At 40.0% G+C, this 27737-nt stretch overlaps 1 protein-coding gene across 1 annotated transcript in view; it reads right to left on the bottom strand.

Moving 5' to 3' along the window:
* Kdm5a (lysine demethylase 5A) overlaps positions 1-27737 on the bottom strand; it is an 85367-nt gene that overhangs the window by 14955 nt on the left and 42675 nt on the right. Inside the window, exons 15-25 of the mRNA XM_052719055.1 lie at positions 24647-24828; positions 24069-24193; positions 23053-23203; positions 21419-21533; positions 18311-18666; positions 14205-14343; positions 11001-11180; positions 9812-9973; positions 5508-6059; positions 5000-5143; positions 515-674 (exon numbers count right to left, since the gene is read on the bottom strand). Coding sequence (XP_052575015.1) covers positions 515-674; positions 5000-5143; positions 5508-6059; positions 9812-9973; positions 11001-11180; positions 14205-14343; positions 18311-18666; positions 21419-21533; positions 23053-23203; positions 24069-24193; positions 24647-24828 — 2266 coding nt within the window. The remainder of the gene's footprint in view (positions 1-514; positions 675-4999; positions 5144-5507; positions 6060-9811; positions 9974-11000; positions 11181-14204; positions 14344-18310; positions 18667-21418; positions 21534-23052; positions 23204-24068; positions 24194-24646; positions 24829-27737) is intronic.

The following is a 27737-nucleotide window of genomic DNA, read 5'->3' as shown; positions in this document are numbered from 1 at the left end:
ATAATTTTGTTTTTTGTTTTTCTCAGTGCTGAGGACCAAACCTAGGCCCTGCACTTGTTACGCAAACACTCTATCAGATTTGTTTATTTTGTATTTACTGTGTGAGTACAGCCACAGCATGTGGGTTAGTCGATAGTGTCTTTGTTGACAGAGTCCTTGTTGAGGGACTTGTTTTCCTGCTGTGCTGCTTACTGCAGACGAGCTGGCCAGGAATTCCTAGCCAATCTCCTGCACCAGCACTGGATTACAAAGGAAAGCCACTGCAGCTAGCATGTTTATGAGGGTTCTGGAAATCAGACCTAGGTTGTCAGACTTGCATGGCTGGTGCTGAACCATCTCCCAGGCTCACTTCAGTTTTTATAAAGACATGGTCTCATGTAGTCCAGGCTGGCCTTAAACTTGCTATCTAGTTAGGAAAGAACTTGATCTCCTGGGCTCTCCTGTCTAAGAGCTTGGATGACAAGCATGTGCCAACATGCCCAAATCCTACCATCTTTCCATGAGTAATTATTACCTTGAGAACAACTCTTAGAAGCAGAAGAATATGCATGTTCTGCACAGAACGAAGGTGCTGTCCACATGTGAGTAACCACTTCCTCAGATTTGATGGGAATTTCTTCATCACAAAAGAGATTGGGTTCCAGACTACTAGAGGACTTCACACTGGCTGTATCCTAAAGAACAAAGAGAAGTTATCAGAATTATAACCCCTTAATCTGCAAAAAAGCTATAAATGAATGCTTTCAGATTAAAAACTTCTGACATGGAGCTAGAGAGATGGTTCAGCAATTAAGAGCACTGGCTGCTCTTCCAGAGGTCCTGGGTTCAATTCCCAGCACCTACATGGCAGCTCACAACTGTCTGTAACTCCAGTTCCGGGGATCTGACACCTTCTACATAAAATAAATTTGAATAAATTACTTAAAAAATTCTCACGTTAAGACACTAAAAACATGACATTAAAATTAACTATGATTAAAAAAAAGCAAAAAAAATTAACTATATTAAATAATACAGAAAGTAACAACTGAGCGTGCACAAGCGCACACGCGTGCGCATGCGCACACACACAGAGCTTAAGTGACTTGAGACCCAAAGAGAAAATTAAACTAAAAATATCTACAAAGATACCATTAAATAATCTACCTCCCAAATCTATTTATTAGATAAATACATCCTTACTGGGGCTGGAGAGATGGCTCAGCGTTAAGAGCATGGCTGCTATTCCAGAGGACCCTGGTTCAATTCCCAGCAACCACGTGGCAGCTCACAGCTGTCTGTGACTCTAGTTCCAGGGGACCCAACACCAACAGCAAAAACATCCTTACTAACAAGAATCCTATCTTTTTAAAATTTTTAATTATGTGCACATGTATGTGACTGTACATTTGATTATAGGTACCCATTGAGGTCAGAGATAGTGGCTCTTCTTGGAGCTCGAATTACAGGTGGTTTTGAGCTATCCAATGTTGGTGCTAGGAAACAAACCCAGGTCCTCTGCAAAAGAAGTATGTGCTCTTAACCACTGGAACCATCTCTCCAGCTCCAAGTTAGTAATTGATGATCTTTTAACAGAAATACAAAATGGACTTAAGAGGAAGAAGGAAAGTTCAATGTGACATTAAGACACAAGCAATTTAATCCCTTCTAAAGGTTTTCAAACCCACGTACTCTTACCAACTGCCCTTAAGTAATACAATGAAGAAGTTGAATGGCAATATACAATTTCTACAATTCTGACAGTTCTAGTTCATCTTATTTTTCATTATCACTTAACTTTAATTAATTTTCTTTCCTGTGGTAGTAGTAGTTGTCTTTAGTTGCTAGTAAGTGTATTTCTATGTTTGATTTGTCTAATCACAGAGTGTCTTCTTTCTAAGTAGTACTGGGCATTGAGCTATCAAGGAAGTACTGCTCACTAAGAAAACCCCAAATAAAATCAGAAGAGGCAGGTGGATCTATCTCTATTGAGTTCAAGGCTAGCCTAGTCTGGATATTGAGTTCCAGGCCAGCTAGGACTACATAGTAAAAACCATGTCTCAACAAAAGAAAAAGAAAAAGGAAAAAAGGAAAGGGAAAGAAATGGAATACAATAAAGTAGGGCCACAAATAGCTCATCCACCAAGACCCACGTGGTGGAAGGAAAGAACCGATTTCCACAAGCTGTCCTATGACCTCCATACATGTGTCATGGTGTGAATGAGTATCTGCAAACAAATGTGATTTTAAGAAATTTAAAATAAAGTTGATGCTTCCTTGAGAAACCATACCCAGGATTAATTTCTGGTATCCACATACATGCACACCCATCCACATACACATTTACATAACTGCATACTCAGATATACTCACACACCTACATTTATACACACAAGACTCAACCACAGAATTTTTAGATTTGAGAGATGGTTAAGTGGCTAAAAGCACTTGCAACTCTTGCAGAAGACTGGGGTTTGATTCTCAGGCAAAGTACTCATACACATAAAAAATGAAATAAATAAATAAACTTTTAGATATGGTAAATACTTTAAGCAAGCATCGGGACACAGAATCAACAGAAAAATTAGTAGCTTCAGGTGGGAGATGGGTCGCAGTCATTAAAATGCTTGCTGTTCAAACATAAGAACATTGAGTCTGATACCTAGAATCTATGCAGAAAAATAAAGCCAGATATGGCAGCACATCTGTACTCTAAGAGCGGGGGAAGTGGAAACAGAAAAGGTCCTGAGGCTTCCTGGCCCAAGGTTGTGGATAAAAGTGATGACCAGAATTTGGGTCCCCAGAACTGATGAAAAACCTGATTGGGCAAGGTAACTATCTGTGTTTAAGATGGAGAGAGAAGATCTTAATTTAGGGCAAGATAACCAGCTGAATCTGACAGCTCCAGATTCAATAAGAGATCCAGCACCAACAAATAAAGTGGAAAGTGGCTGAGAAAGACACACCCAACATCAATTTCAGACCTCTACATAAAAATGCTCATGCAAAACCCATTGACCAGGTGGTGGTGGCACATACCTTTAATCCCAGCATTTGGGAGGCAGAGGCAGGCAGATCTCTGTGAATTTGAGGCCAGCCTGGTCTGCAAAGCTAGTTCTAGGACAGCCAGGACTACACAAAGAAATCCTGTCTCAAAAAAAAAGATAGTCAATGGGTACAGACAGAAACCCAAGCTCCCAGGTTATAGGCACAGATTCTAACAGAGCAACCAAGTCACACATAAAACTACTGCCTACTTCTAGGTCTCTCTGCAGATCCAGATGTTATTACTAGGCAAACCCCAAAGGGTTTACACAGTGCTAATGAAAGGCCAACCTGATCGAACACAGGTGCTGAAGTCAGTAGGAGTGTCACTAACAAAACAATCTGTACCCCTGCAAATGCTAACCAGGGGCAAAGTACGACACTGTATCTATCTCTCTGTATAAGGAAGGCAATTATTAAGAGATCAGAAGAATAGAACAGGTCCCCACCAGGGAATTACTAAAGCTTGGTCCAGAAATTCCCAAGCAGAAAAACTTTGTCTCCATCAAAAAACAAGTACTTGAGTGCTTCAAACTAATACCAGAGTTGCAGCCTTGTAGCCTTATAGTCTAAGGCTAGGTCCAGAACCCAATACTCTTGAATCAGAACCATTAACGAAGTGCATAGCAGAGACTGCCTAACAAATGACCTACACAGCTCATACTAACCTCCCATCACCAACACTGGCCAATCTTGACTGCTTTTACTCTAATATGGTGGGAATTACATGCTAGAAACAGAATACAAAGTACTCACTCTAACTGAACAAGAGCATCTTCAAAGTGGGAGATCTTTCCTGTACCCTGTTGTCTTATGCTACAGAAAGTCTCTTTGTTACGACCTAACCGTTTGCCCCTTGCAATGTACTATTTTCTTTTTATTTATGTGTATGTGCTTGTGTAAATTTATATGCAACACGTGTGAAGGAGCCTACAGAGACGAGAAGAGGGTACTGGATTCCTGGAATTAAGAGCTACAGACATTTATGAGCTTCCATGTGGGTGCTGGAAACTGAATCCAGGTCTTCTGTAACAGCAGTTAAGCACTTTTAGCCCCACCCCAGCTATCATTTCTCCAACTGCATAGTTTTCTATTACATGAGAGGTGCATCAATCCCTTCCCCACCAACAGTGTCTAGCACATTGTACAGAAAAAGAGGAGACCAGCGCAAAAGACTCTTAGTACATTTAGGGTGGGGTGGTTAGTTTTTGACTGACTAAACAGGGTTTCACTAAGCAGCCTATCTGGCCTGGAACTTACTATGTGGACCAGGTCTACCTCTGCCTCCCAACTGCTGGAATTAAAGGTGTGCTAAATGCCTGGCAAGCCTGGGATTTTATTTTTATTTTTATTTTTTTAAATCTGAGACAGGATTTTTGTATAGCTGGTGTAGGCTGTCCTGGAACACTGTAGACCAGGGATCTGCCTTTCTCTGCTTCCAAGAGCTGGGATTAAAGGTGTGGGCCACCATACCTATGGCTTGGGATTCTTAAAATATACTGTACAGATATTCTTTGGTAGTAGTGAGGCAAGAACCCAGTGTCTCACACACAATAGCCTACCAAAAAGTTCCATCTTTAGCCTCCAGACTTTAACAACTCAAAGAAAATCTAAAAATGTTTTATCGCCGGGCGGTGGTGGCGCACACCTTTAATCCCAGCACTCAGGAAGCTGAGGCAGGTGGATCTCTGTGAGTTTGAGGCCAGCCTGGGCTACCGAGTGAGTTCCAGGACAGGCTCCAAAGCTACACAAGAGAAACCCTGTCTCGAAAAAACAAAAACAAAAACAAAACAAAACAAAACAAATCTTCACCATAAATGTAAGATTTTTTTTAAAGTTTCAGTTTTGATTCTTTTTCCTTTAAGTTTTAAAAAACTGCTATCATCACATACTGAAGAGTAATTTCTCTTCCACCCTCAGTCCTCAACTATCAGTGGTCAGCAGATATGTATCCTTTGCCTGCCCCTGTAATTACCTTCATGTCATAGCCATATGTCTCCCGAATATCTTCATCAGAATCTGTTTCTTCATCGTCGTAGTCCATAGTTTGGCGGGGGGAAGACGACACACTGCTCCCCACCCGGTTAAAAGCAGACTGCTGGAAACTAGGTAAGTGTCCCTAAACAGCAAAGATGAACAGACAAACAGACTAAACAAACATAGGTAACTAATACATGCTTTAACATCAACAAAAGGTAACTAACTTACTTAGAAAGCAGCTGGCAGAAAATAAATGATGCTACAGTCTACCTGAATATTTTCAGATAGTATTTCACTGAAATGACTTGACTTTTTACCAAAAGGAAGAAAAGCAAAGCTAAAGCTGTGTATGCAGAAGGAAGATGATGCTATGGATCATATAACTGCTGGCAATTATAGCTGCTTTTCTATCTAAGTCAACAAGTTAAAATACATTTAATTTACTAGTCACAAATTGACAATTACTACCACGTGAAACACAAGAAGGCAAATTAGAAGCTGACCTGTAAGTCTGGATTGGCAGCTGCTTTTTGGAGTTCTGCACTGATAATCTTTTCAGTTTTTTCTCGAGCTGCTTGTTCCACCATACGTTGGCTTAACACAGAGAGTTTGGCCAGGGCAGAGGACAGTTCATCTGTGGCTAAGGCTTGCCGTGCTCTATCTTGCCAACTCATGGCACGTTCTGTCAAACACTGAAGTGCTTCTCCTTCAGGTAACCGTACAGGCAACTTCTGAAGGGATACCAGGAGTGACAGAATAGTCTCGAGCCTGGGCCTTCGAGATCTCATGCAAAGAGGGCAAAGGAATTTTACATCTTTAGCCTGCCAGCTGGATCCCTTTTTCTGGGAACTCGATTTTGGAAGGGGAACACAACTATTATGGAACCAGTCTTTGCAGAGCTCACACTGCAGCATAAACCCACTGGCTGTCTTGCGGCAAACACAAAATTTTACTTCTTCTATGCGGTCCACAATTGTCATCTTGGCTAGGTTGGCTGCTCTGAGGGAATGCATGGCCTCAATCTCCTTTTGCTCTCGTTCTTTGAAAACTGCCACCTATACACAACAAGCATTTAATTAAAAGGAGTCATTCTAAAATACCCACAAAATATCAAAGAACACCAGTGGCAATTTCCTGAAATGTGGGTTACCCTTCTTTTTTTCTTTTTTTTTGATTTGTTGACAGGGTTTCTCTGTGTAAGCTTTGCGCCTTTCCTAGAACTCAACTCTGTAGCCCAGGCTGGTCTCGAACTCACAGAGATCCGCCTGGCTCTGCCTCCTAAGTGCTGGGATTAAAGGCCTGTGCCACCACCACCTGGCGGGTTACCCTTCTAGTTTCCACACAAACATTTCTCATCTGTAAAATGGACAAACTGCTATGATATTTGATAATTTATATCAGAGGATTTTCTGTAGGGTACAGTATAAAGAGGGTATTTCTTGAGATCAAGCACTCATACCAAGTTCCTGGCTCTTGGACTTGTAGAATATTTATTGATCTGCAGCACAACTTTTCCAGATCTCAGTTTTCTGAAAAGCGCACACATGCCACCAACCACATTTTATTGTTTTAAATACAATAATACACCAAGGTACCTTAATCTGATACCCAGAACAATATAAACTGTAAGTAATGGTTTCCTGTTCCTCAAGGGCAAGTTTGATACAGATAAACATTCTTACTTTCCTCTGGGGACCTATTTCATTTGGGAGCAGAACAAAGCCTGATGATCTACTTCAACAGTATCTCATAAAACTCATTTTAACACAGTAAATAAGAACAAACAGAATTTAAGGACCACAAATACCATTAGCACATATTCTTTTTAAATTACTAGTAGTTCTGAAATAATTTTGAAATAATTTCTAGTTCTACTTGCTGATAAGAATGACTTACTAGGCAAGCTCTCTAATGAAGACTATTTTCTTTGGCCTCAAAATTGGATTACTTACGGAAAGAATCCTATCAAGTTACTTAGTGCATGCAAACACCTAAATTATGTATTTCCCAAACTAATTTTTATTTTCATTCTTACTTCTCAGGCTCCTAATAATTCCACTCTTCCCAGTCTGGAAGTTTTTAAAAAGCACAATTCTTGTAACCACAGATATTTTACTCATCACTCACTCTATTGCTGGTTTACTCCAAGACAGGGTTTCTCTGTGTAGCCCTGGATGGCCTTGAATTCAGAGACTGCCTGCCTCTGCCTCCTGAGTGCTGTGATTAAAGGCGTGTGCTACCACAGCCTGGTGAGAGTTTTTAAAGTAACTGTTATCAAATAAAACTAGTAGTTTCTTTGAAAACCAAGATAAAGTACTAAGAACCATAAAATGCTATTAATACTAACTCAGCGATCCATTCCTACAGGTCAAGACTAAGAAAATGATTTTTCAAAAAGAAATGGGCAGAGAATTCATGGAAAATACCCATGTCTTTCATTCAGCTTTCCTAGAAATTAAAACCACCCTTAAAAAAAAAAAAAGGCCAATTTTAAAAAGGCACTTAAAAGTAGCTTTTATCCATGTAGTTGATAATAATAATGTAAGGTACCTTTTCAAAATCATCATAACTTTTATGGCCCAGTGGTGGTGGGGGCAGTGCATTCCTTTAATCCCAACACTCAGGATCCCAACACTCAGGAGGCAGAGGCAGGTGGAGCTCTGTGAGTTCAAGGCCAGTCTGGTCTACAAAAGAGAGTTCCAGGACAGCCAGGACTGTTACACAGAGAGACACTGTCTTGAAAAACAAACAAACAAAAAGAAAAAGAAAAAAAAAGGTGACTTTACTTATTCTTGCTACAAATAAATGATATTAGAGGTGAAAAAAAAAAAAGAGGAGGTCCTACAAAGAAATTCACATTCTTACTTATAATAGAAAAAGCTTATTAACAGGCAAAAAATTTAACTTTTGGTGACTACTGAGCAGGCAAAGGTATAGCTCAATAGAACATTCTAGCATTTAAGAGACCCACATTTAATCCCAAGAACCACAAAAAAATATGAACAAAACTACTCAGTAAAGTATGGACTAATATGATGGAATATTTTATAAGTATTAATGTAGGAAAAAAGGGGCTGGCTAAAGAAAACCACCTTGACCCTGGAGCCCAGAACTAGAGAAAGATGGCTCAGACCAGGGCAGAAAGAAATAAAGTTTAGCTCAGATCAGGGCCATCTTTGCCCCTGGCCAACTGACCTGTGAAACCAACAAATCACAGAGAAGGAAAGTAACACCCTGGCCCTGGAGCACAGCACCAGGGAAAGAAACACAGCCTGGGTTTGGGACCTGAGAATGAGAAATGAACACTTTATCCCCAAACCCAGAACCAAGGAAACATGCCCTGACTCTGAAACCAGTACCAAAGACACACTCTTGAGCTGGGAGGTGGCGCATGCCTTTAATCCCAGCACTCGGGAGGCAGAGGCAGGTGGATCTCTGTGAGTTCGAGGCCAGCCTGGGTTACCGAGTGAGTTCCAGGAAAGGCGCAAAGCTACACAGAGAAACCCTGTCTCGAAAAATCAAAAAAAAAAAAAAAAAAAAAGAAAAAAAAAAAAAGAAAAAAAGAAAAGAAACACTCTTGGTCCCTAGAATCAGTGTCAGTGAAAGAAATATATCCTGGCCTTAGAATTAGTGTCACAAAGTCAAGAAAAGGTCAGCAAAAGAAACACAGTTTGGTTCTGAAATCAGAGCCATCTCTGCCCCTAGCCCAACTAAATTGACCAATCCCGGGCAGAAAAAAACTAACCAATCATTGGCTGACTCTGCCCCCAAGACATCCTATATAAACCGCCCTGCCTGGTCAGTTGTGGGCTGTTCTCTCCACCCTGGTAGAGGCAGCAGCCACTCTACTGAACTCCTCCTTCTCAAATAAATCTCTTTCTCAAAAGAGTTTTGGGTGTGAAGATGTTCATTCACTGATGCAGAGCAGAACCTTGCTGAGACATTCCATAGTGGACACAGCATGGAGGAGCTGAAAAAGTAACACTTTTCTCTGGAGCCAGAGGAGATTGCTGCATTTTTGCAGGGGTTTCCCCTTCTGCAGAGTGAAGCAAAAGAATCAACATCTTAGACGGGAGAAGCAGAGCTCTGCTATGAAGCCACCTGAAGTGGGGGCTGAGCAAAGCTCAGCTGTAGCAGCTCTCCAGGAGAGGAGCGGTATTGCTATATCCTGCAGGGAGACCATCCCCCACCACACCAGGTATAGCCTGACTTCCAGTCAGGATACCCTTCCCCGTTGAACTGTCCTAGCAGCTCCAGGCCTGATTCTCTCAAGCAGTCAGCATTAACTTCCCCTCCAGGACTGAGCTGACCTAAGCGGCTCAAGGTATCTGGGATACCTCACCCTCCAGGACTGCTATCTCATTGCAGCTCCAGCCGTGGCCTGACTCCCCAAGTGGTCAGGATACCTCTCCCTCAAAGTTGCAAAACTCACATTTTGGTGACGAAATCCGGGACCAAACCCATAGAGTTGCAACAAATTTACTTACAATTAAAAGAACAACAGTAAGTAATAAATGTGGAGCTTGGGGATATAACTCAGTGAGACAGCATTTGACCACCATATATGAGGTCCAAGGATTAATTCCCAATAGCAGCACCCTCACCCCACCCCCGACCCAAAAAAAGGAAAAGAAAAAAAATAGAAGAAAGAAAAAAATAAACGAACCCTTTTGGGAAGAGAACAAAGAGTAAACTTTTTATACTACGATACACACACATTAATAAACAACAGGTAAATAAACAGCTAAAAACCTGCTAACATCTTTCACAAAACTTTGCACTCACAAAGCAAATTCAAGGTCCTTACCACCATGGCTGTATCTCTGGTCTCCTCCAGTCCTTCTTCTAAGTCACTCAAAGGCTCAAGGTCTAGGTCCTTCTCCTTTTCTTTTTCTATTATTTCTTTAGCTTTTTTTCTCCTGTTTTTACCACTCCCATATACACCAATGTCAGTTCGGGGACTTAGCACCTGCAAAATTAAAAAAAAAAATAACTCCAGTTTAAAAACAAAAAAAATCAAAACTCCTGAGAGTGAGAGTAACCATTAATGGACCACTCATCATGTCCAAGGTACCTTTTTATTTATTGTCTTTAATATTTTATAGGCAGGATCTTATTCTGTGTAGCACAGGCTGGCCTACAATTTGTTGTGATTTTCTTGCCTCAGCCACCAAACCAGGGATCCATGTATGTTATTTAAATTTTCATAACAACTGTACATTACTGGTATTACTTTCCAGGTTTTATTGATAAGAGAGACAAGGGACAATTTGAGGAAAAAGATTGAAATTCTGCTGTGGGATAATGCTCTTGTACACTGTAAAGATCTGTCACTGAATTGGTTTAATAAAACGCTGACTGGCCAGTAGCCAGGCAAGAAGTATAGGTGGGGCGACCAGACTAGGAGAATTCTGGGAAGAGGAAGGGCAGAGGCAGGAGTTGCCAGCCAGATGCAGAGGAAGCAAGATGAGAAAAGGTACCAACTTACGTGGCTAAACATCTAGATAAGATTTATGGGTTAATTTAAGCATAAGATCTAGATAATAATAAGCCTGAGCTACCAGTGGAGCATTTATAAGTAATATCAAGCCTCTGAGTCAATTATTTGGGAGCGCCTGCTGGGTATTTGGGAACAGGCAGGCAGGAGAGAAACTGCCTACAGAATTCCAAAGTCTGTTCTCTTTAACTACGGTGTTCAACTGCTCAAGATAAAAAGAATTAAATTTGTGCCTCTGAAGGATAAGATGTTTGAGTAGAGTCTAATAACAGAGGTTAAGGTATATGCTGGTTGCTTTTTCTGGGTACAGCACAGATTAATGAAGAAGAGCTTGCCTAAGACTCCAGGTTTCAATTCAACATCTAACACTACCTAATAGAAATTAATTATAATGATGACTACATTAAATGAAAAGAAACTTTCACCAACATCACTACAGGGAGCCATTTATCAGCTGCTGTGAGAGTGCAGAAGAACACACACAGGAGCTACTCTTCACCTGTAACAACGTATGGCTGGAATTCTTCTTAAGGAAGGTCCGCCCAGTCCGTTCTCTCCAGGCTCGTGCTGCTGCAACCTGTGATTCCACTTGAGGCAATGCATCAAGACGCACAGGGATAGGGCGTCCTTTAGCAGATAAGCTCTCAAGCTGCTCCAAGTAAGCATAGTTGCTGCCGCTCTGGAAAAAAAAAAAAATGTAGATTCACACACAATTTTAACTCTTTCATGGTGTTTGGGAATATACTGTTAGGGGAGCTTGGTTTAATGTTTTGTTTTTTTTTTCAAATACAAAACAAGGAATGGAACCTAGGCCTTGTATTAACTAGGTAGGCACTATACCACTAAGGGACATTTTCAGCCTTAGTATTAACTTTTGTGCTAACCCAACTAGTTTTCTTTTCTACAAAAGTTTATAAAAATTAATTTAAAAATTTATTTTAGAGACAGTGTCTCAATTATGTTGCCCTGAATGGTCTAGAACTCGCTTTGTAGGCCAGGCTGGCTTCATATTCAACAGAGATTCACTTGTGTCTGCCTTCCAAGGAATTAATTTTGTTTTATTTTTTGTTTTTTGAGACAGGGTTTCTCTGTGTAACAATCCTGGTTGTCCTGGAACTCCCTTTGTAGACCAGGCTGGCCTCAAACTCACTGAGATCCACCTACCTCTCCCTTCCAAGTGCTGGGATTAAAGGTGTGTGCGGGTGGTGGAATTAAATTTTTTTTTTGTTTGTTTTTCAAGAGGAATTAATTTTTTAACAAAGATTTTCTTTTAATAATTAATAAGGGAATCAATAAGATAAAAATACTTCAAAGGATAAGTGAAGAACAGAAATGTATAAATGCAATTAGAAATAAAGGATGAATTTATTACTAGATGCAAATGAGTCTTTTTTTTTTTAAGATTTATTTATTTTTACTTTATGTGTATGAGTGTCTTGCCTGAATGTATATGTACCATGTATAGTGACCACGGAGGTCAGAGGTGTTGGATCTCCTGGAACTGGAGTTACAGATCATTGCGAGCTGCCATGTGGGTGCTGGGAACTGAAGTCAGATCCTCTGCAAAAGCAGTAAGTCCTCTTAAGCCCTGAGCCATTGCTTAAGCCCTTGTAAACAATGTCACAGAGGACAATGGAAGAATCTTTTCTGCAGAGTTGAAATCCATTTTACCATTACAAGTCCAAATTTAACTTCTACTAAAAGCAGTATCTTAGATTGGATAGCCACGTACTGCTTATGTTATACAATGAAAGCTATGAACGACTACTTTCCTCTTAAATTCATGGTGTTTCAGTATTTCCATGTAATGAAAACAATACTGTTTTTAGAACCATTATACTACATTCTAGTAAAAGATAATGTCATGTAGCAACTGACAGAATTGCCTGAAAATTTACTTTGAAAGATATACTGACACATCTGGGAAAATAAAGACAAGAAATCTATTAATTTATGCTGGGAGTGGTAGTGCATGCCTATAATCCCAGCACTCAGAAGATAGAAAGTAGATTCAGAGTTCAAAGCCCACTTCAGCTACACAGCAAATTTGAAGGCAGCTTGCGCTATATGAAATACTGTTTTAAAAAAAAACCAAATAAATCTTATGAATTCTTTAAAACAGTAATACAGAGACTGGGACTGGAGAGATGGCTTAGTGGTTAAGAGTTTTCTGCTCATGTAGAAGACACAGGTTCAGTTCCCAACACCCACATGTCAGCTCATATTAATCTATAACTCTAGTTCCTGGAAATTCAATACCCCTTTTCTAGCTTTTGTGAGCTTCTGTGTATATGTGGTACACATACAAACACTCAGGCACAAATACATACATATAAACAATGATTTTAAATAGTAATACACTCTGTTATTATGAAATACTATAATGGCACAAATCACTAGGTACCAGGATAAAAAGAGTTAGCTAAACATACAGATAAAAATGCTCAGATATTAAAAGGGTCAACAAATAATATATTCATTTTTACTCCATCTAGTGCCAAACTATTGTCCCTTGACTACAGATTACCTTTGGGGTAAACCTAGAAATCACACTGGGCGATGGTGATACATGCCTTTAATACCAGTACTCGGGAGTCAGAGGCAGGTGGATCTCTGTGAGTTCGAGGCCAGCCTGGTCTATAAAGCAAGTTCCAAGACAGGCTCCAAAGCTACAGAGAAATCCTGTCTCAAGCCCCCCACCCCCCAAAAAAAACCCTAGAAATCACGTAATCTGAAGAAGGGTTGTCCTACTAAAAGAATGTGTTCACTTACAGCCTACAAGTTAGCACTCTACCAAAGGGAAGGACTAAGAGACAGTCCTTAAAAATTATTAAGGCGGGCTGGAGATATGGCTCAGAGGTTAAGAGCACTGCTTGTTCTTTCAAAGGTCCTGAGTTCAATTCCCAGCAACCACATGGTGGCTTACAACCATCTGTAATGAGATCTGGCGCCCTCTTCTGGCCTGCAGGGATATGTGCAGACAGAACACTGTATACATAATAAATAAATAAATTTAAAAAAAAAAAAAAAAAAAAAAAAAAAAAATTATTAAGGCAGTAAGTCAGGAATGGTGGTACATGACTTTAACTCCAGTACTGTGGTGGCAGAGGCAGGCAGATCTTTATGAGTTTGAGGCTAGCCTGGGCTACATAGTAAGTTCCAGGCTAGTTTCCAGGCCTTTTCTGAGTTTCAAGCCAGTCAGGGCTACACAATGAGACCCTGCTTCAAAGAACAAAAATAAATGAATGAATGAATGAATGAATAAAATAAAAAATGTGAAATAATTTATATGCCATAAAATATAAATGCCCCTATTTCTGAAAAGCTGAATACCTAACTCTATCACCTTTCCTAACCAAAACTAGTAACCTTTAAATATTTACTATTTATTCTGAACTATAAAATTAGAGGAAAGAATAGGTGAACTTTAAGTACTATTACTTTTTTTTCCCTCTTCTTCTCCTCAAGACAGGGTTTCTCTGTTTAGCCCTGGCTGTCCTGGAACTCACTCTGCAGACCAGGCTGGCCTTGAACTCACAGAGATCCGTCTGCCTCTGCCTCCCAAGTGCTGGGATTAAAGGCGTGCTATACTACTGCCTGGCTAGGTAGATTACTTTACTATGATTATTCTAAAGAAGTAAGGTTTAAACAATTTATGAGAATGTATTACCTGATAGGTTGGCTAATCTGAAAGTTTCTTTACCTGAATAGCTTCCACTTTAGCTGTCCATTCACGAGCCTTTTGTAAGGCTTCTTTTAAGGACAACACATTGGGTAGAAAGGCTGGAATGTTCTTGGCTTCATTCACAATATTTTCTAAATTTGCCATACTGTGCCGAGGTCTAAATGAATAAAATAGTAAGATACTAAGTAAAAGTCCAATCACTATAAGAATTAAAACAGCATTCTATAATATGTAAATAACTCATATTCATGAACTTATTTAATTCTTACCACACTCCCATAAGCAAACAAAGCAGCTACCATCTTTATTTCTATTTTACAGACAAGAAAACTAAGGAGTTATTCCTCTTAAATAATATAGTTCATGACACACCTGATGGGATTTAAATTGAGTCTTGGCTCTAGGTTCCTTCTACTGCTTAGTCCTAGACTACCTCCCACTCTACCTCTCTAAAATACCTGCAATGATCAGAGATGGGCTGCCAACATAGGGAGTAATAGAACAGAAACCCATTCATGTTAACCATATACTTTCCTTCAACTATATTCATTAATATCTAATTATTCACTGATGAACAAAGACCTCAATATCATCAATCAAAATCCAAGAATTATATTGGAACTGGAAACTAGGAACAAATTACTTTAGACTCATAGACATGGGAAGTAGTAAATAGTTCTGCCTAGAGAATTGAAAGTGCTTCTGACCAAGGACCTAAACAAGTACATTATCTAATGAAAGAGTGAGGAAAAAAGTATGGACAAATTTTGTTTTTAAGTTGGCAGTTTCAGCCAGAGATGGGAGATAGTGTGATGGGTGCAGAGAAAAGCTGGAGTATGAGTGATGTATAAAATAGAAGAGGCTGGGCAGTAAACACAAAGAATTCTGAATCCCACAGGTCCAATTTGTAAGCAATGGGAAGCTTACAAAGACTGCAATTGTCGAATTGTCAGGAAACATTCCAGGTACTGCAGACAACTAATAAGCCGGAGTGGCTGTTTTCTGGCCTCATAAATCTTTTCAAACTTGGAAGGAGGATTTTGTTTTGAGTTTTGTTTTGTTTTTTGAGACTGGTTGTCATGTAGCTTAGGCTGGCCTTGAATTCTTTCTCCTTTGGCTTCTACTTCTCAAGTCCTGGGGTGAGCCACCACATCCAGACACGGAAAGAGTACTACATTAACTTGACAGATGAAAGAAAGTTTCTCAGAAATGATATTTAACTGTTTGCATCCTTCCTAAAAATAAGTTAGTGAACAATGGTAGGGTCAAAGACAGAGTAGGTGGTAGAAGTCTATCACAGTTGCTACAGGAAGAGGGAACAAAGTAAATACACAAAGGTATGAAGAGAAAGCACAGTATGTTTGAGGAACATGGGGTTGGGGTGGAGGGGTGTGAATCACTGTCTTTGGAATATGCAAGAATAATGACAAAAGATGAGACTAGACAAAAATTAAGCAAAGAGTTAGATGACAAATGGCCTTAGAAATCAGCTTCATGTTGTGGGCAATGGAAACTAGTCTAGGGTCCTAAGCAGGGGAATAAAATAGTGACACTTATACTTAGAATAACAGCAGTGTCAGTGTAGAATGGATAAGAAAGGGTAAGGTTAGACCACAGACAGATGAGCTGTGACAGCAGCTTGAGAGAACAGGAAATAATCCCACAAGCAGCCTGAGCAAAACTACTCTTTAAAACAGTGAGTTTTAGGAGCTGAAGACATGGCTCAAGGGTTAAGAGCACTGGCTGCTCTTCCAGTGGACCTGGGTTCAAGTCCCAGCAACCACATAGTGGCTCACAACCACCTGTAATGAGATCTGGTGCCCTCTTCTGGCCCACAGGGGCACATGCAGGCAGAACACTATACATAATAAATAAATCTTAAAAAAAATAATAACACAACAAAACAGTGAGTTTTAAAGGACTAAGAAAGGTAACTGTGAACCTTTTAAAGTTCTACATCTTTTGAATGAAGACAGAACAATCTTGTGGGCTGGGGATATAGCTCAGCACTAGAAGGCTTGTCTAGTATACACAAGACACTACGTTCAATCTCCAGCACTGTAAAGATCAATTGATTTCATCAAACAATCCCTAGAAAACAAATATGAGTATGAGTCAGAGCCACTGAGGAAAAACCAACATGCTGAGTTTGCGGGTGAGAAAGTAAGAGAGGTCAAGGCTAAATGAGTAACAAAGGACTTGCTGCAAAATGTGAAAGTTGGTATAACTTATAGAAGAAAGAAACCAAGGAAGCAGGGATGGAAATGAGTTAATTTAGAAATAGGGAGAAATCTGTGGGAAAACCCAATGAGATTAGCTAAAAAGCATAAGGCATTTACTAAAGAAATTTATGTTAGAGACTAAAATTTTAGGAGTTGGGATGGTGTGGTGATGTATGTCTTTAATGCCAGCACTTGGGAGGAAAAGGCAGGTAGATCTGAGTTCAAGGCCAGCCTGGTCTATATATCAAGTTCCAGAACAGCCAGAGCTACACAGTGAGATCCCATCTTAAAATAGATAGATAGATAGATAGATAGATAGATAGATAGATAGATAGATAGATAGATAGATAGATAGATAAATGTTTAAGGAAAAAAGAGTAAAAGTTATGCTATATAAATATATACAAAGATGGTAAACAAAGCCAAGAAATTTCCAAGGAAAACGTACAGAGTAAAAAGAAAAGGCCATAACAACTCTGAGGAAGCTACTATTTAGGAGGCAAAGAGAAGGAAATGAAAGACTTAGTAGTCAATGCTAAGAGATCAAATGTACTAAGATATGGTTGAGAAAGCTCATTCCAACAGAGTCAGAAAATATTACACTTCCCACTATTTCTACCAAGGACACCACCACCTTTTATTTTCTTCAAGGCATTAAATGTCTGAAATTCATCTATCCACTCTTCTCTCCTCACTAAAACGTTAGCTCTATAGGAGTTGGGACCTTCTGGGTCTTGTTCACTACTGTCCTCACAGAACATAGAAATAGTGTGTGACAGGTAGCAGGTATTCCACAAACACTGCACTGGTTAGAATGAAGAGGACCAAACAGTTTCCTATTCCAAAGTCATTTCCCTTCCCCATGTAAAATGTTCCCACCTCCATGAACTGTCACAAATCAGAAGACATGTAGTTATTTGAATATTTTGGATATTAGAAGTTACAAATAAATTTTGGTGTGTATTCTGCACAGCATTAACTTTTTTTTTTTTAAAGATTTTTTTTTTTAGTGCTTTATGTGTATAACATTTTGCCTACATATACTTTTTTTTTTGAGACAGGGTTTCTCTGGCATTGAACTCACAGAGATCCGCCTGGCTCTGCCTCCTGAGTGCTGGGATTAAAGGTGTGCACCACCACCACCACCATCACCACCACCACCACCACCACCACCACCACCACCACCACCACCACCACCACCACCACCACCACCACCACCACCCAGCCTGCATATATCATTTACAAAGCAAAATATCCAGACTATATAGAGGCCCTTTTAAATAAACAAAACTGTATGAAGTCACCTAAGTGTTTCCAATCAAATGCTTCCAAGGGTGTTTTGTCTGTGCACATGTCTGTGTTTTGATCCTCTGGAACCGGAGTTACACACACTACTCAGCTACCATGTGGGTGCTAAGAATCAAACCAGGAATCCTCTGGTAGAGTAGCCAGTGCTCTTAACTGCTGAGCCAGCATTCTACTCCCTCAATGAGCATTTTGTAATTCTTATTTCCTAACTGTATCAACAACATGGACTTGAAACAATACTATTTCCTATCATTTGCAGTTACCTAACAAAATCCACTATACAACAGTCTGGATATATGTGAAACTCTACATGTAGCCCCATTTGTTTTTCATTCTACTTTTTAATTTATTTTTAGTGTATGGGTGTTGTCTCCTGCATATGTGTCTATGCACCATGTGTGTGCCTGGAGTGAAGGAGGCCAGAAGAGGATATACGATCCTGTAGAACTGGTTATAGACAGTTGTGTGCTGCTGTGTGCTGTGACTTGAACTTGGGTCCTCTGGAGAAGCAACCAGTGCTCTTAAGTACCGAGACATCTCTCTATCCCTTGACTTAAGTTATTAAAGAGGTAAGTGTCACCAAAATGTTTTCACCTTGCCTGTAGGCAGACCTTAGCCTTCTCTTCCCATCGTTCAGAGACTGTGAGGAGCTCCTGCAGTTCAGCCATCGCTTTTTCTACAGCATGGTGAGGTGCCAACCCTACCCCAGAGTCAATCAGTTTCTTCATGACATCCAAAGTGACTTGCTGTGGATCTGACAGGGTTAGTCTTACTTCATCCAGCCACCGAGCCTGCTGTAGCTCTTGCTTCAGCCGAGGCAATTCAGGTAGTTCTACATAGAGACTAGAGCCCATGTCTATCAACGTTTGGAGTTTAGAAGAATCTGGGGTTTCATCCATCATGGCCTCCTGGGCACGTTCATGAAATTCTTCTACATCATCCAGCAGATTCTGAAAAGGTAAAAATAAATAAATGAATGAATGAATGAATAAACAAACAAACAAACAGATGGTTTATTTTGTTTGAAGCTACAGCTAGTTAATTACAGAGAACCTGCCTAGTGTGTGCAAGGCCTTGGGTTTGACCCCAATCCTTAACACTACTACCAAAAACATAAAAGAGCAAGCGCTAAAAATAGCTCAGGCAAACTTTCAATTCTAGGCCCTCTTATAATCTCATCCTATTAGCAGCAAATATTCAGACAAGTATGTTACCTGGTAACTAATTTCTTTCTATATTCCCTTTTAAGATTTATTATTTATGTGTATGACTGTTCTGCCTACATGTATGTATGTGCACCACATGTGTGTGTGGGTGCCTGGTGCCCTCAAAGGGCATCAGATCTCTCGGAAATGGAGGTAAGGATGGTTGTAAGCCACCATGTGGGTGCTGGGATCCAAACCTGAGTCCTCTGGAAGAGGAACCAGTGCTCTTTACTGTTAAGCCACCTCTCTAGCTCCCATCTATACAATTAAAATATGGCTGAATCAATAAAACGTGTCTTTTTATGACAAAGGAAATATAACTGCTTCATTCAATAGATATTAAATGCCGACTAACTTAGACACAGGCACTGTTGTACACATAGTATAGAGCAAGGTGATTTCTTTGAAGTCTTAGTGTAGCACGAATCCTACTTGGTCTTAATAATAAAAACCCGGAGTCAGGTATTGGGGTAAATGCTCAAAGATAGAGAGACAAAGGAGCAAGCCACGGCCTCCTCTCACCTCGCCAACTCCTCAGCCGAAAAGGGTGAACTCCTGTCTCCTCCTGCCTTATATTCTTCTCTCTGTACAGCCATATCCTCCCTGTCTCCACCTCCCCAGTGCTGGGATTAAAGGTGTGTGCCACCACTGCCTGGCTTCTATGGCTAACTAGTGGCTAGTTGCATACTCTGATCTCCAGGCAAGCCTTATTTGTTAGAGCACAAACAAAATATTACCACATTTTGCAATCAAAGAACCAGCTTATATCCCTTGTTCCTCCCCTTTTCTCTTGGGGAAGGGGAGGAGGGGAATGTGTCATGATATGTGTACATGGAGGTCAGAAGACAACTTGTGGAAGGTGGTTCCCACCCTGGAGTACATGGGTCTCAGGGACGGAACTGAAGTCAGCAGACTTGATGGCAAGCACTTTCACCTACTGAGTCATCTTGCTAGACCCCATACATTTTAATATGTAGATAGTAATAAAGAAAGAATATTTCAATTAGTTAGATATTCTAAATGTAAAATAGGGCAACCCAACAGAGAACGAGCAAAGGCGAGAAAAGGCATATTAGTTAGCAGTAGTAACCGTATATAAACTGTATATATAGAATCAAAACTAAAACAAAGGCCCAGGGAGATGTCTCAGGAGATAAAAGTGCTTTCTATATAAATATTGAAGACTCACATTAGGTGCGCAGGAATGGTAGTGGGCTTAATACAGCACTTGGGAGCTACAGAAGGGGAATCCCCAGGGCAAGCTGGCTAGCTGGACTAGCTGAAGAGGAGAGCTCCAGGTTAAGAAAGAAACCCTGCCTCAGCAAATAAAGTGGAACGAGACACCACCTCGTGCACCTGTACAAATGTGTGCCCACATATGAATGTGAATATGTAAGTTCATGCACACTATAAAAGGAAGGAAGGAAGGGAGGGAAGGAGGGAGAGAGGAGGGTGGGAGGGAGGGAGGAAGGGAGGGAGGGAGAAAAGAGGAGGGAAAGGAAAGATTAAGAACTGGGAGGAGAATGTGGTGGAAAAGGTTCAAGCCTGGCAAATATTAATGCCCCCCCACCCCCTTTTTTTGAATCAGGTCTCCATGTAACCCAGGGTGACCTTGAACTTCTGACTCTCTGTGATGGCTATTCATGATTGTCAACTTGACTATATCTGGAATGAACTACATACAATCCAGCACGACATAAGTGATATTTATTGAAACGAGATAAATAAGAAGGTATCAGGAGAGGGTACACCTAAAGAAAGGGGTATACTTCCTGATATATTCCAACACTTACTAGTAGTCAAGCTAAGGTGGTTTAAAAAAAAATAAAGAGGAAAAAAAGAAAAGAGAATCAAATTGTGGTGTCATATGTACCTTTAGAAGAAAATGACATACACCTTTGAGATTTTTATATGATCATTAACTAATAATAGTCCTGGAAATGTCAGAGCCCTGATTTAAAGCTCATGTATTATTAGTTACTTATCACTACACTCTGAGATTCTTTTTATTAACATGACACTTAAAATAATTTGTGTTAGATGGGGGCTCTGACCAAAAATTAGTATAGATAAGAATAATTCTAAGCTGCTCATAGTTCAAGATAAAAACTAAGAATAAAGTCAAGGGGCCGGAGAGATGATGGTTCAGTGGTTATGAGCACTAGCAGGGGCTGCTCTTTCAGAGGACCCAAGTTTGACTCCTAGCACCCACATGGTGGATAACCACCAACTGTAACTGCAGCTCCAGGGAATTGGATGCCCTTTCCTGGTCTCCATAAGTAATGCACACACAGTGCACAGGCATACATGCAGGCAAAACTTAAAAAAAAAGTCAAGAGACCGCCTGCTAAAGATACCTTACTTAGATAGCATATATATGAGAAAAAGGAAATCATAGGACCAAACACTAGTCTATACATACAATTCTACTAAGTCGGAACAGAAGCTCAGAAACAAAAACCATTATTAAAAAAAAAAAAAGAATTAAACGTTTCACCTTTACTTGTCGAGTTTGGCTGATGACACACGGAAGACTAAAAAGCTGCTGGACAAAGGCCTTCAATTCTTCTACTGTCAGTTTGGTCCGAGTCTTCCCACTATCTGAGCTCTGCCTGATATGAAATAATATTGAGACACAGAAAAATATGGTCATTTTGTTATCAAATGGGGCTCCTGCTCTCTTTAAAATTCAACCCTTAGAAATCTTAGAATTCTAGTGCTGAATAATTCTCCTGCAGATAATTATCAAAAAGTACAACTGGCCAAGTGACAGCCCTTCTAGTCTATACTGCTATATGTTAGAAACATTAAATAAATTAGGATGGTGGAACATTGAGCTCACTGAGAAAATGAAATCCTTGTGTCGTAAGAGGCTCACACTGGGAACACGGGGTTTTTAGCTGCCTTAGCTTAATGAACCTCCTGGATCTATCTTAAATTCTTTTTTGTTTTAAAGATACTTTTATTTTATGTGTATGGATGATTTGCTTGCATGTATGTCTGTGTACCACATGAGTGCAGTGCTCAAGAAGACAGAAGAAGGAACTAGGTCTCTTAGAACTGGAACCATGTGGGTACTAGGAATTGAACTTGGGTCCTTTGGAAGAACAGTCTTAACCACTAAGCCATCTCTTCAGTCCCCCAAAATCTTTTACATATACATTTTTTTCAAAAAGGGTCCTCAAGCTTTTATCAGACTCTCCAAAGAAGTCAATGTCCTAAAAACAAGTTAATGTCCACTAGAAAATGTCCCTAGAAAATGTCATTAGATTTAAAAAAACAAAACCCAAAAACAAAAAATCAAATGTTAAAACTTAAAATCCAATGAAAAGTACTATAGAAAAAGCCACATAGAGGAATATATTAAACAACTACAAAATAATACCACAGAAAATGTTTATTAAAGAAAGGAAGGCTGGAAGGAGAAAGAAGTGAACAAGTCACCTAGATGTGGCAGGAAGAAAACTCCAAGCTGAATGAAGAGCAAATGGGAACCCTAAACAAGAATATACCGACTGCATGAAGAACTGCAGGTCAAAGAGTGTTGCAGAATGAATGGAATAAGAGTTTGTTGAAGGTAAAAAATGTAAAATTAGAAATATAACTTCTCCTTAAAAAGTAAATCAGTTCTAATAAAAGGTAGAAAATAAAGCTAATCACTTGAACTCAAAATATTTTATTCAGATCTCATGTTGTTACAAGACCTTAATTTGCTGGATGTTGTGTTGTGGTACACACCTTTAATCCCAGCACTCATGAGACACAGGTAGGTAGATCTCCGTGAGCTTGAGCCTATGTGTCTATGTTCTTAATTACTTCAGATAAAGTTAAATATACAGCTAAGTCTTTGTCCCAAAGACACTAACTACATAAACTTCAGTGTTATTTTCAGCATTGAAACTAGAAGGTCAACTTGCTGTTTTCTTGGTGTAGTTTACAATTCACTTAAACTTAAAGAGCTTTTTACAATTTATGAACATGGAGAAAGAGAGTGGGTAGTGAGGAAGGATGGGAAGTTACCAGGGATTGAAGAGACATGGCCATGAGGTGAAAATAACACAAGGCCTCAAGGGCCAATTAAAACTGGAAGAACAGGAGTCCAGGGGAGAACTAGACTCTTCTTAGGTTTACCTGTGTTTTTGCTTTTTGCTCAGAAGCAGCTGAGCCACAGAACCACAAGTCTCAGCTTCTTTTACTGCATCCCTGAGCTTTCGAAAGAGATCATTCTCTGGGTATTTCCTATCCTCAGCATCTTCCAGCATTACTCTCAATTCAATCAAATCTGTAAAGATAAATACGATGATAGACACAAAAAGCCATTCTACAATAGTCACAAAGCTTACTCAAGAGTCACTAACATACTAGTAGAAACGATGAAACTTTGACAGTCTCCAATGTAAAAGCTTCTGACCAGATGATTATTCTAAATAGATGACTTCACTGACATAAAGTATGTTTGATCTCTCTCCTTCATCCCTATTCCCTCCCTCTCTCTCTACCTACCCTCTTCTTTATCTCGAAAATCAAAGGCTTTCAGTGTCACTGAACTAAATTTGACTCCCTAAAATACATACCTATTACATTTTTTTTTTTTTTTTTTTTGGTTTTTCGAGACAGGTTTCTCTGTGTAGCTTTGCGCCTTTCCTGCATCTCGCTCTGTAGACCAGGCTGGCCTCGAACTCACAGAGATCCACCTGCCTCTGCCTCCCGAGTGCTGGGATTAAAGGCGTGCACCACCACCGCCCGGCCATACCTATTACAATTTATCTGTACCATTTTATGTCAGCCTTTTCATTTAAAAAGGGATTCTCACTGGGTATGGTGGCATGGTCATGTAACCTTAGCCATGCCACCAAGGAAAGAAAGGTTATGAAACTGAGGGTAGACAGGGCAATGAAGCACATTTCCAGATCAGGAGAGACTATCGTAAAACTAGGCATATTTACAGCCATAGCAAATGACCATGCTATCTTATCACAGAAGGTAAGTTTATCAGGTCTGCTTAGTACATGGATGAGAGAAAACTAAGTGTATATTCAACTATGACATTATAAGCTAGGACTTCCATTAGTTAATGGAGAACAAAAACATTCAATTAAAGGTTTCTTTTAAGTGACAATTTTTCATAACAAAGGAGGAAACTTAACCTTTCTTATGGCTGAAGCTAGCTGATAATGCTTCTGTAACACGACTGACCCACGTGTCATAGGACTGTGCCCTCACTTTTACACCATAAAGTAGAGAAGGGAGGTCTTCTAGTGGGTAGCGGTACCTACAAAAAGAAAAAAACAAAAACAAGTAAAACCTTCCAAATAAAACAATCTGAAATGAGAAAAATCAAAGAAACTCAGTTTCAATGCAGAGAGAGGCAAGAAACACACGGCATTAACTGGCCACAAAACTTATTACAGTTAGGCTGGTTAAGGGCTAATTTCAAAAGCCTAGTCCCTCATTTGGGAAGTAAATAATCAAGGAAGAGTTATTTGTTTAGGAACAGGAAAGAAAGCAAAGAATAACATTAAAATGTGGTTTTCTTGCCAGGTAGTGGCACACACCTTTAATCTCAGCACTCAGGAGGCAGAGGTAGGTGGATCTCTGTGAGTTCAAGGCCAGCCTGGCCTAGAGTGAGATCCAGGACAGCCGGGGCTACACAGAGAAACCCTGTCTCAAACAAAACAAAACAAACCAACTAACCAGAAGATAATGTGCAATAACTTTTAAATACCTAAGACATTTGTTCTGCATGGGGCAGGAGCACAAATCTGTTGGATGGTACAGACATACAAGTCGCTCCGGATTACAGGAGCAGGTGAGAGCTGAGAGAAAACACGTGGTTCTGCATGCTGAACACTGTCGCTCATCATCAGGAACAAGTTCAAAAACTTCTTCTTCTGACATCACGACACCCTGGGATATAATTTATATCATCAGATCAGGTCTCAACTGAAACATAAAGCAGTATCTTAAAAGGAATTAAAAATTAGGCATGGTGGCACATTCCTTTAATCCCAGCACTCAGAAGACAGAAGCAGTCAGATCTCTGTGGGTTTCAGAGTAGCCAGGACTACATAGTGAGACCCTATCTTTAAAAAAAAAAAAAGATATAAAATTGTATCAATAGAAACAGCACAAAAGATTAAGAAAAGGTCAAAAGTTAAACAAACCCTGAAAACAACTAGCATGTAAGGAGATAAGGGAGAAGACAGAGTAGTCCAATCTGACAGTCTACAATCACACAACTTGCATGAAAACAATACCAGCAACACCAACAATCCAGGATTTATTTTCCTTGTTTAAAGTAATTGATTGGGGAGCGGGGAATTAGGTGGCTCAGTGGGCAGACTTGCTTGCATGAAGGCCTAATTTCCTTGAATTCAATGTCTGGATTTCACAAGGCAGCAGAAGAGAACCAATTTCTGAGAGTTGTCCTCTGACTTCCACATGCACCATGGAACACAGATGCTTACAGTCACATACATTTATGTATCAAATAAGAAAAAGATTCCACAGTACCAGAGCCAAAAGGCTCACATCTCTAATCTGAGCACTTGAAAGGCCAAGGCAAGAGTATTGTCAGGATTGCCACAGCTTCAAGGCCACTCCTGGCTTCATAGTCAGTTCTAGGCCAGTCTGAGCTACAGTAAGAATCTGTCTCAAAAAGTAAGAAAATGGGGGCTGGAGAGATGGCTCAGTGATCAAGAGCACTTACTGTTCTTGCAGAGGACCTAGGTTCAGTTCCTATCACATACATGGTGGCTCACAAGTGTATTTAACTCTAGCTTCATGACACCTGATAACCTCTTTTGGCCTCTGTGGGTACCTGGCACGAATTTGGTGCATAGGCAAAACACTCCTACACATCAGGAACAAACAAACAAACAAAACAACTGACAACAAATACAAAGATGCGGGAAAGGAGAACCCTCAACTCACTGCTGGTGGGACTGTGAACAGTTCAGCCAATCTGGAAATCAGTTGGAAAATTCTCAAAAAGCTGAAAATAAATCTTCCTTATGACCCAGTTATACCACTACTTGGCACATGCCCAAAGGACTTGACATTCTTTTTCATAGATATTTATTCAGCCATGTTCATTGCTGCTCTATCCATAATAGCTAGGGAATGGCAACAACCTAAATGTCCTTCAACTGATAAATGGATAATGAAAATGATTTTCATATAGATAATGGAATACTATTCAGCTGTAAGAAAAATGAAATCATGAAGGCTGCAGGTAAATGGAAAGAACTAGAAAACATTATACTGAGTGAGGAAACCTAGACCCAGAAAGACAAACACTGCAAGTTCTCTCTTAATTGTGGCTCCTAGCTCTGAATCTTCAGATGTAAGTATATAACCACCTGGAGAAACCAGGAAAGAAAAAGAGGATCGCCGTGGGTGGTGGTGGTGTGGGCATAATTCTAGAGAGAATAGTAGTACCCAGGTGCTATGAAGGAGGAAATAGAAAACATAGGGGAAAGGGGGACAATACTGAGGGAGAAGGAACAAAGAGGGATAAATAACACTAAGGATATTTGTAAAAGCTACAGAGAATCATACTATTTATCTAAAATTATAAAAATATACATAAGTATATGTAGACACACACCCCAATAAGACACACACACACACACACACACACACACACACACACACACCCACCCCAATAAGACACACACACACACACACACACACACAGTTTAAATAAAGTTATATGACACTTGATAATGTTCCCCTTAAGTGCCACAGAGTATCTAACAAAAAAAAAAACCATTACTAGACATGAAAAAGAAATCTCCTTTCAAGTTACTGGTCAAGTGAGTTTAAGCGACTCCCAAAAGAATAAAGGCCAACATCATCCTTGGTTGCCTCTCAGAAGTTGAAGTTAAGTCCCTATTGCTGAAGATAGCATACACTTTGGAAACAGGATTCAGAGGAATCAAGTTCAATCTCACCCAAAAGCCTCCTCCCTGAGGCCTAGCTCTCAGAATACCAGAAGGAACTATGCAGGCTGCCAAAGGAGAAATGCAGTCAATAGTCCTACCCAGCTGTGACACTTACAAAGCACAACAACATAATGACCAATATAAGCAAGATGGCACCCAAGGTTCAATGGTGGCACTTGTACTGTGGCAGTAACTAACAGTTGCCTAACTGGATTTAAGGCCCACTCAACAGGAGGAATTCACACCCGCTACTGTAAACCGCGCCAATGATCAGAGAAGAATCTACTACTTTACTAAACTAGGATAATTTCTAGCTGCATCCTAAATACTTAGCTTTATAATCACTGCTTAAGTGTAGCTTCCATCCCTCATCAAAGAAGTTTCTTTTTGCAGCAGGCAGAGACCATTACAAAAAGCCCTAACTAGCCAAAATGGAGACAACAACTGACTGTGGGTTGCCCAGACCCAAATGACTCATCTACAATATAAACCCTTCACCCAAAGCTCAGGAAACATTGTGGAAGGGGGGGGCAAGGAAAGACAGATGATCAGAGTGTCTGCTAGGAGATGTACCTTCTATATACGACAGGGAAGTTGCACTCATGGAATTTCAACAAAATGGTAGCCTATAAACAAGACCTGAATAATGACACCACCAGCTGACATGCCAATGTGCATGGGGAAATCTCACAAGCCCCGTCCCTCCATCCCCCATTAAGAGCTACAGGCAATTAATGACAGCTCAGGGAGAGAATCAGTCTTCCCAGCAATGAGTCCTCTAATTGGTTATCTAAATACTACATAGTCAGCCCCTAAAAACATATACGTAAAAGCAAAAGAAAACGAACTCAAGCCAGGCAGTGGTGGAGC

The sequence above is a fragment of the Peromyscus californicus genome, unplaced genomic scaffold (genome assembly GCF_007827085.1).
Source record: "Peromyscus californicus insignis strain IS unplaced genomic scaffold, ASM782708v3 Scaffold_6__1_contigs__length_162567912, whole genome shotgun sequence".
NCBI lineage: Eukaryota > Metazoa > Chordata > Mammalia > Rodentia > Cricetidae > Peromyscus > Peromyscus californicus.
Note: the sequence above shows the minus strand (reverse complement) of the source record. Positions and strands in the feature narration are given on the sequence as shown.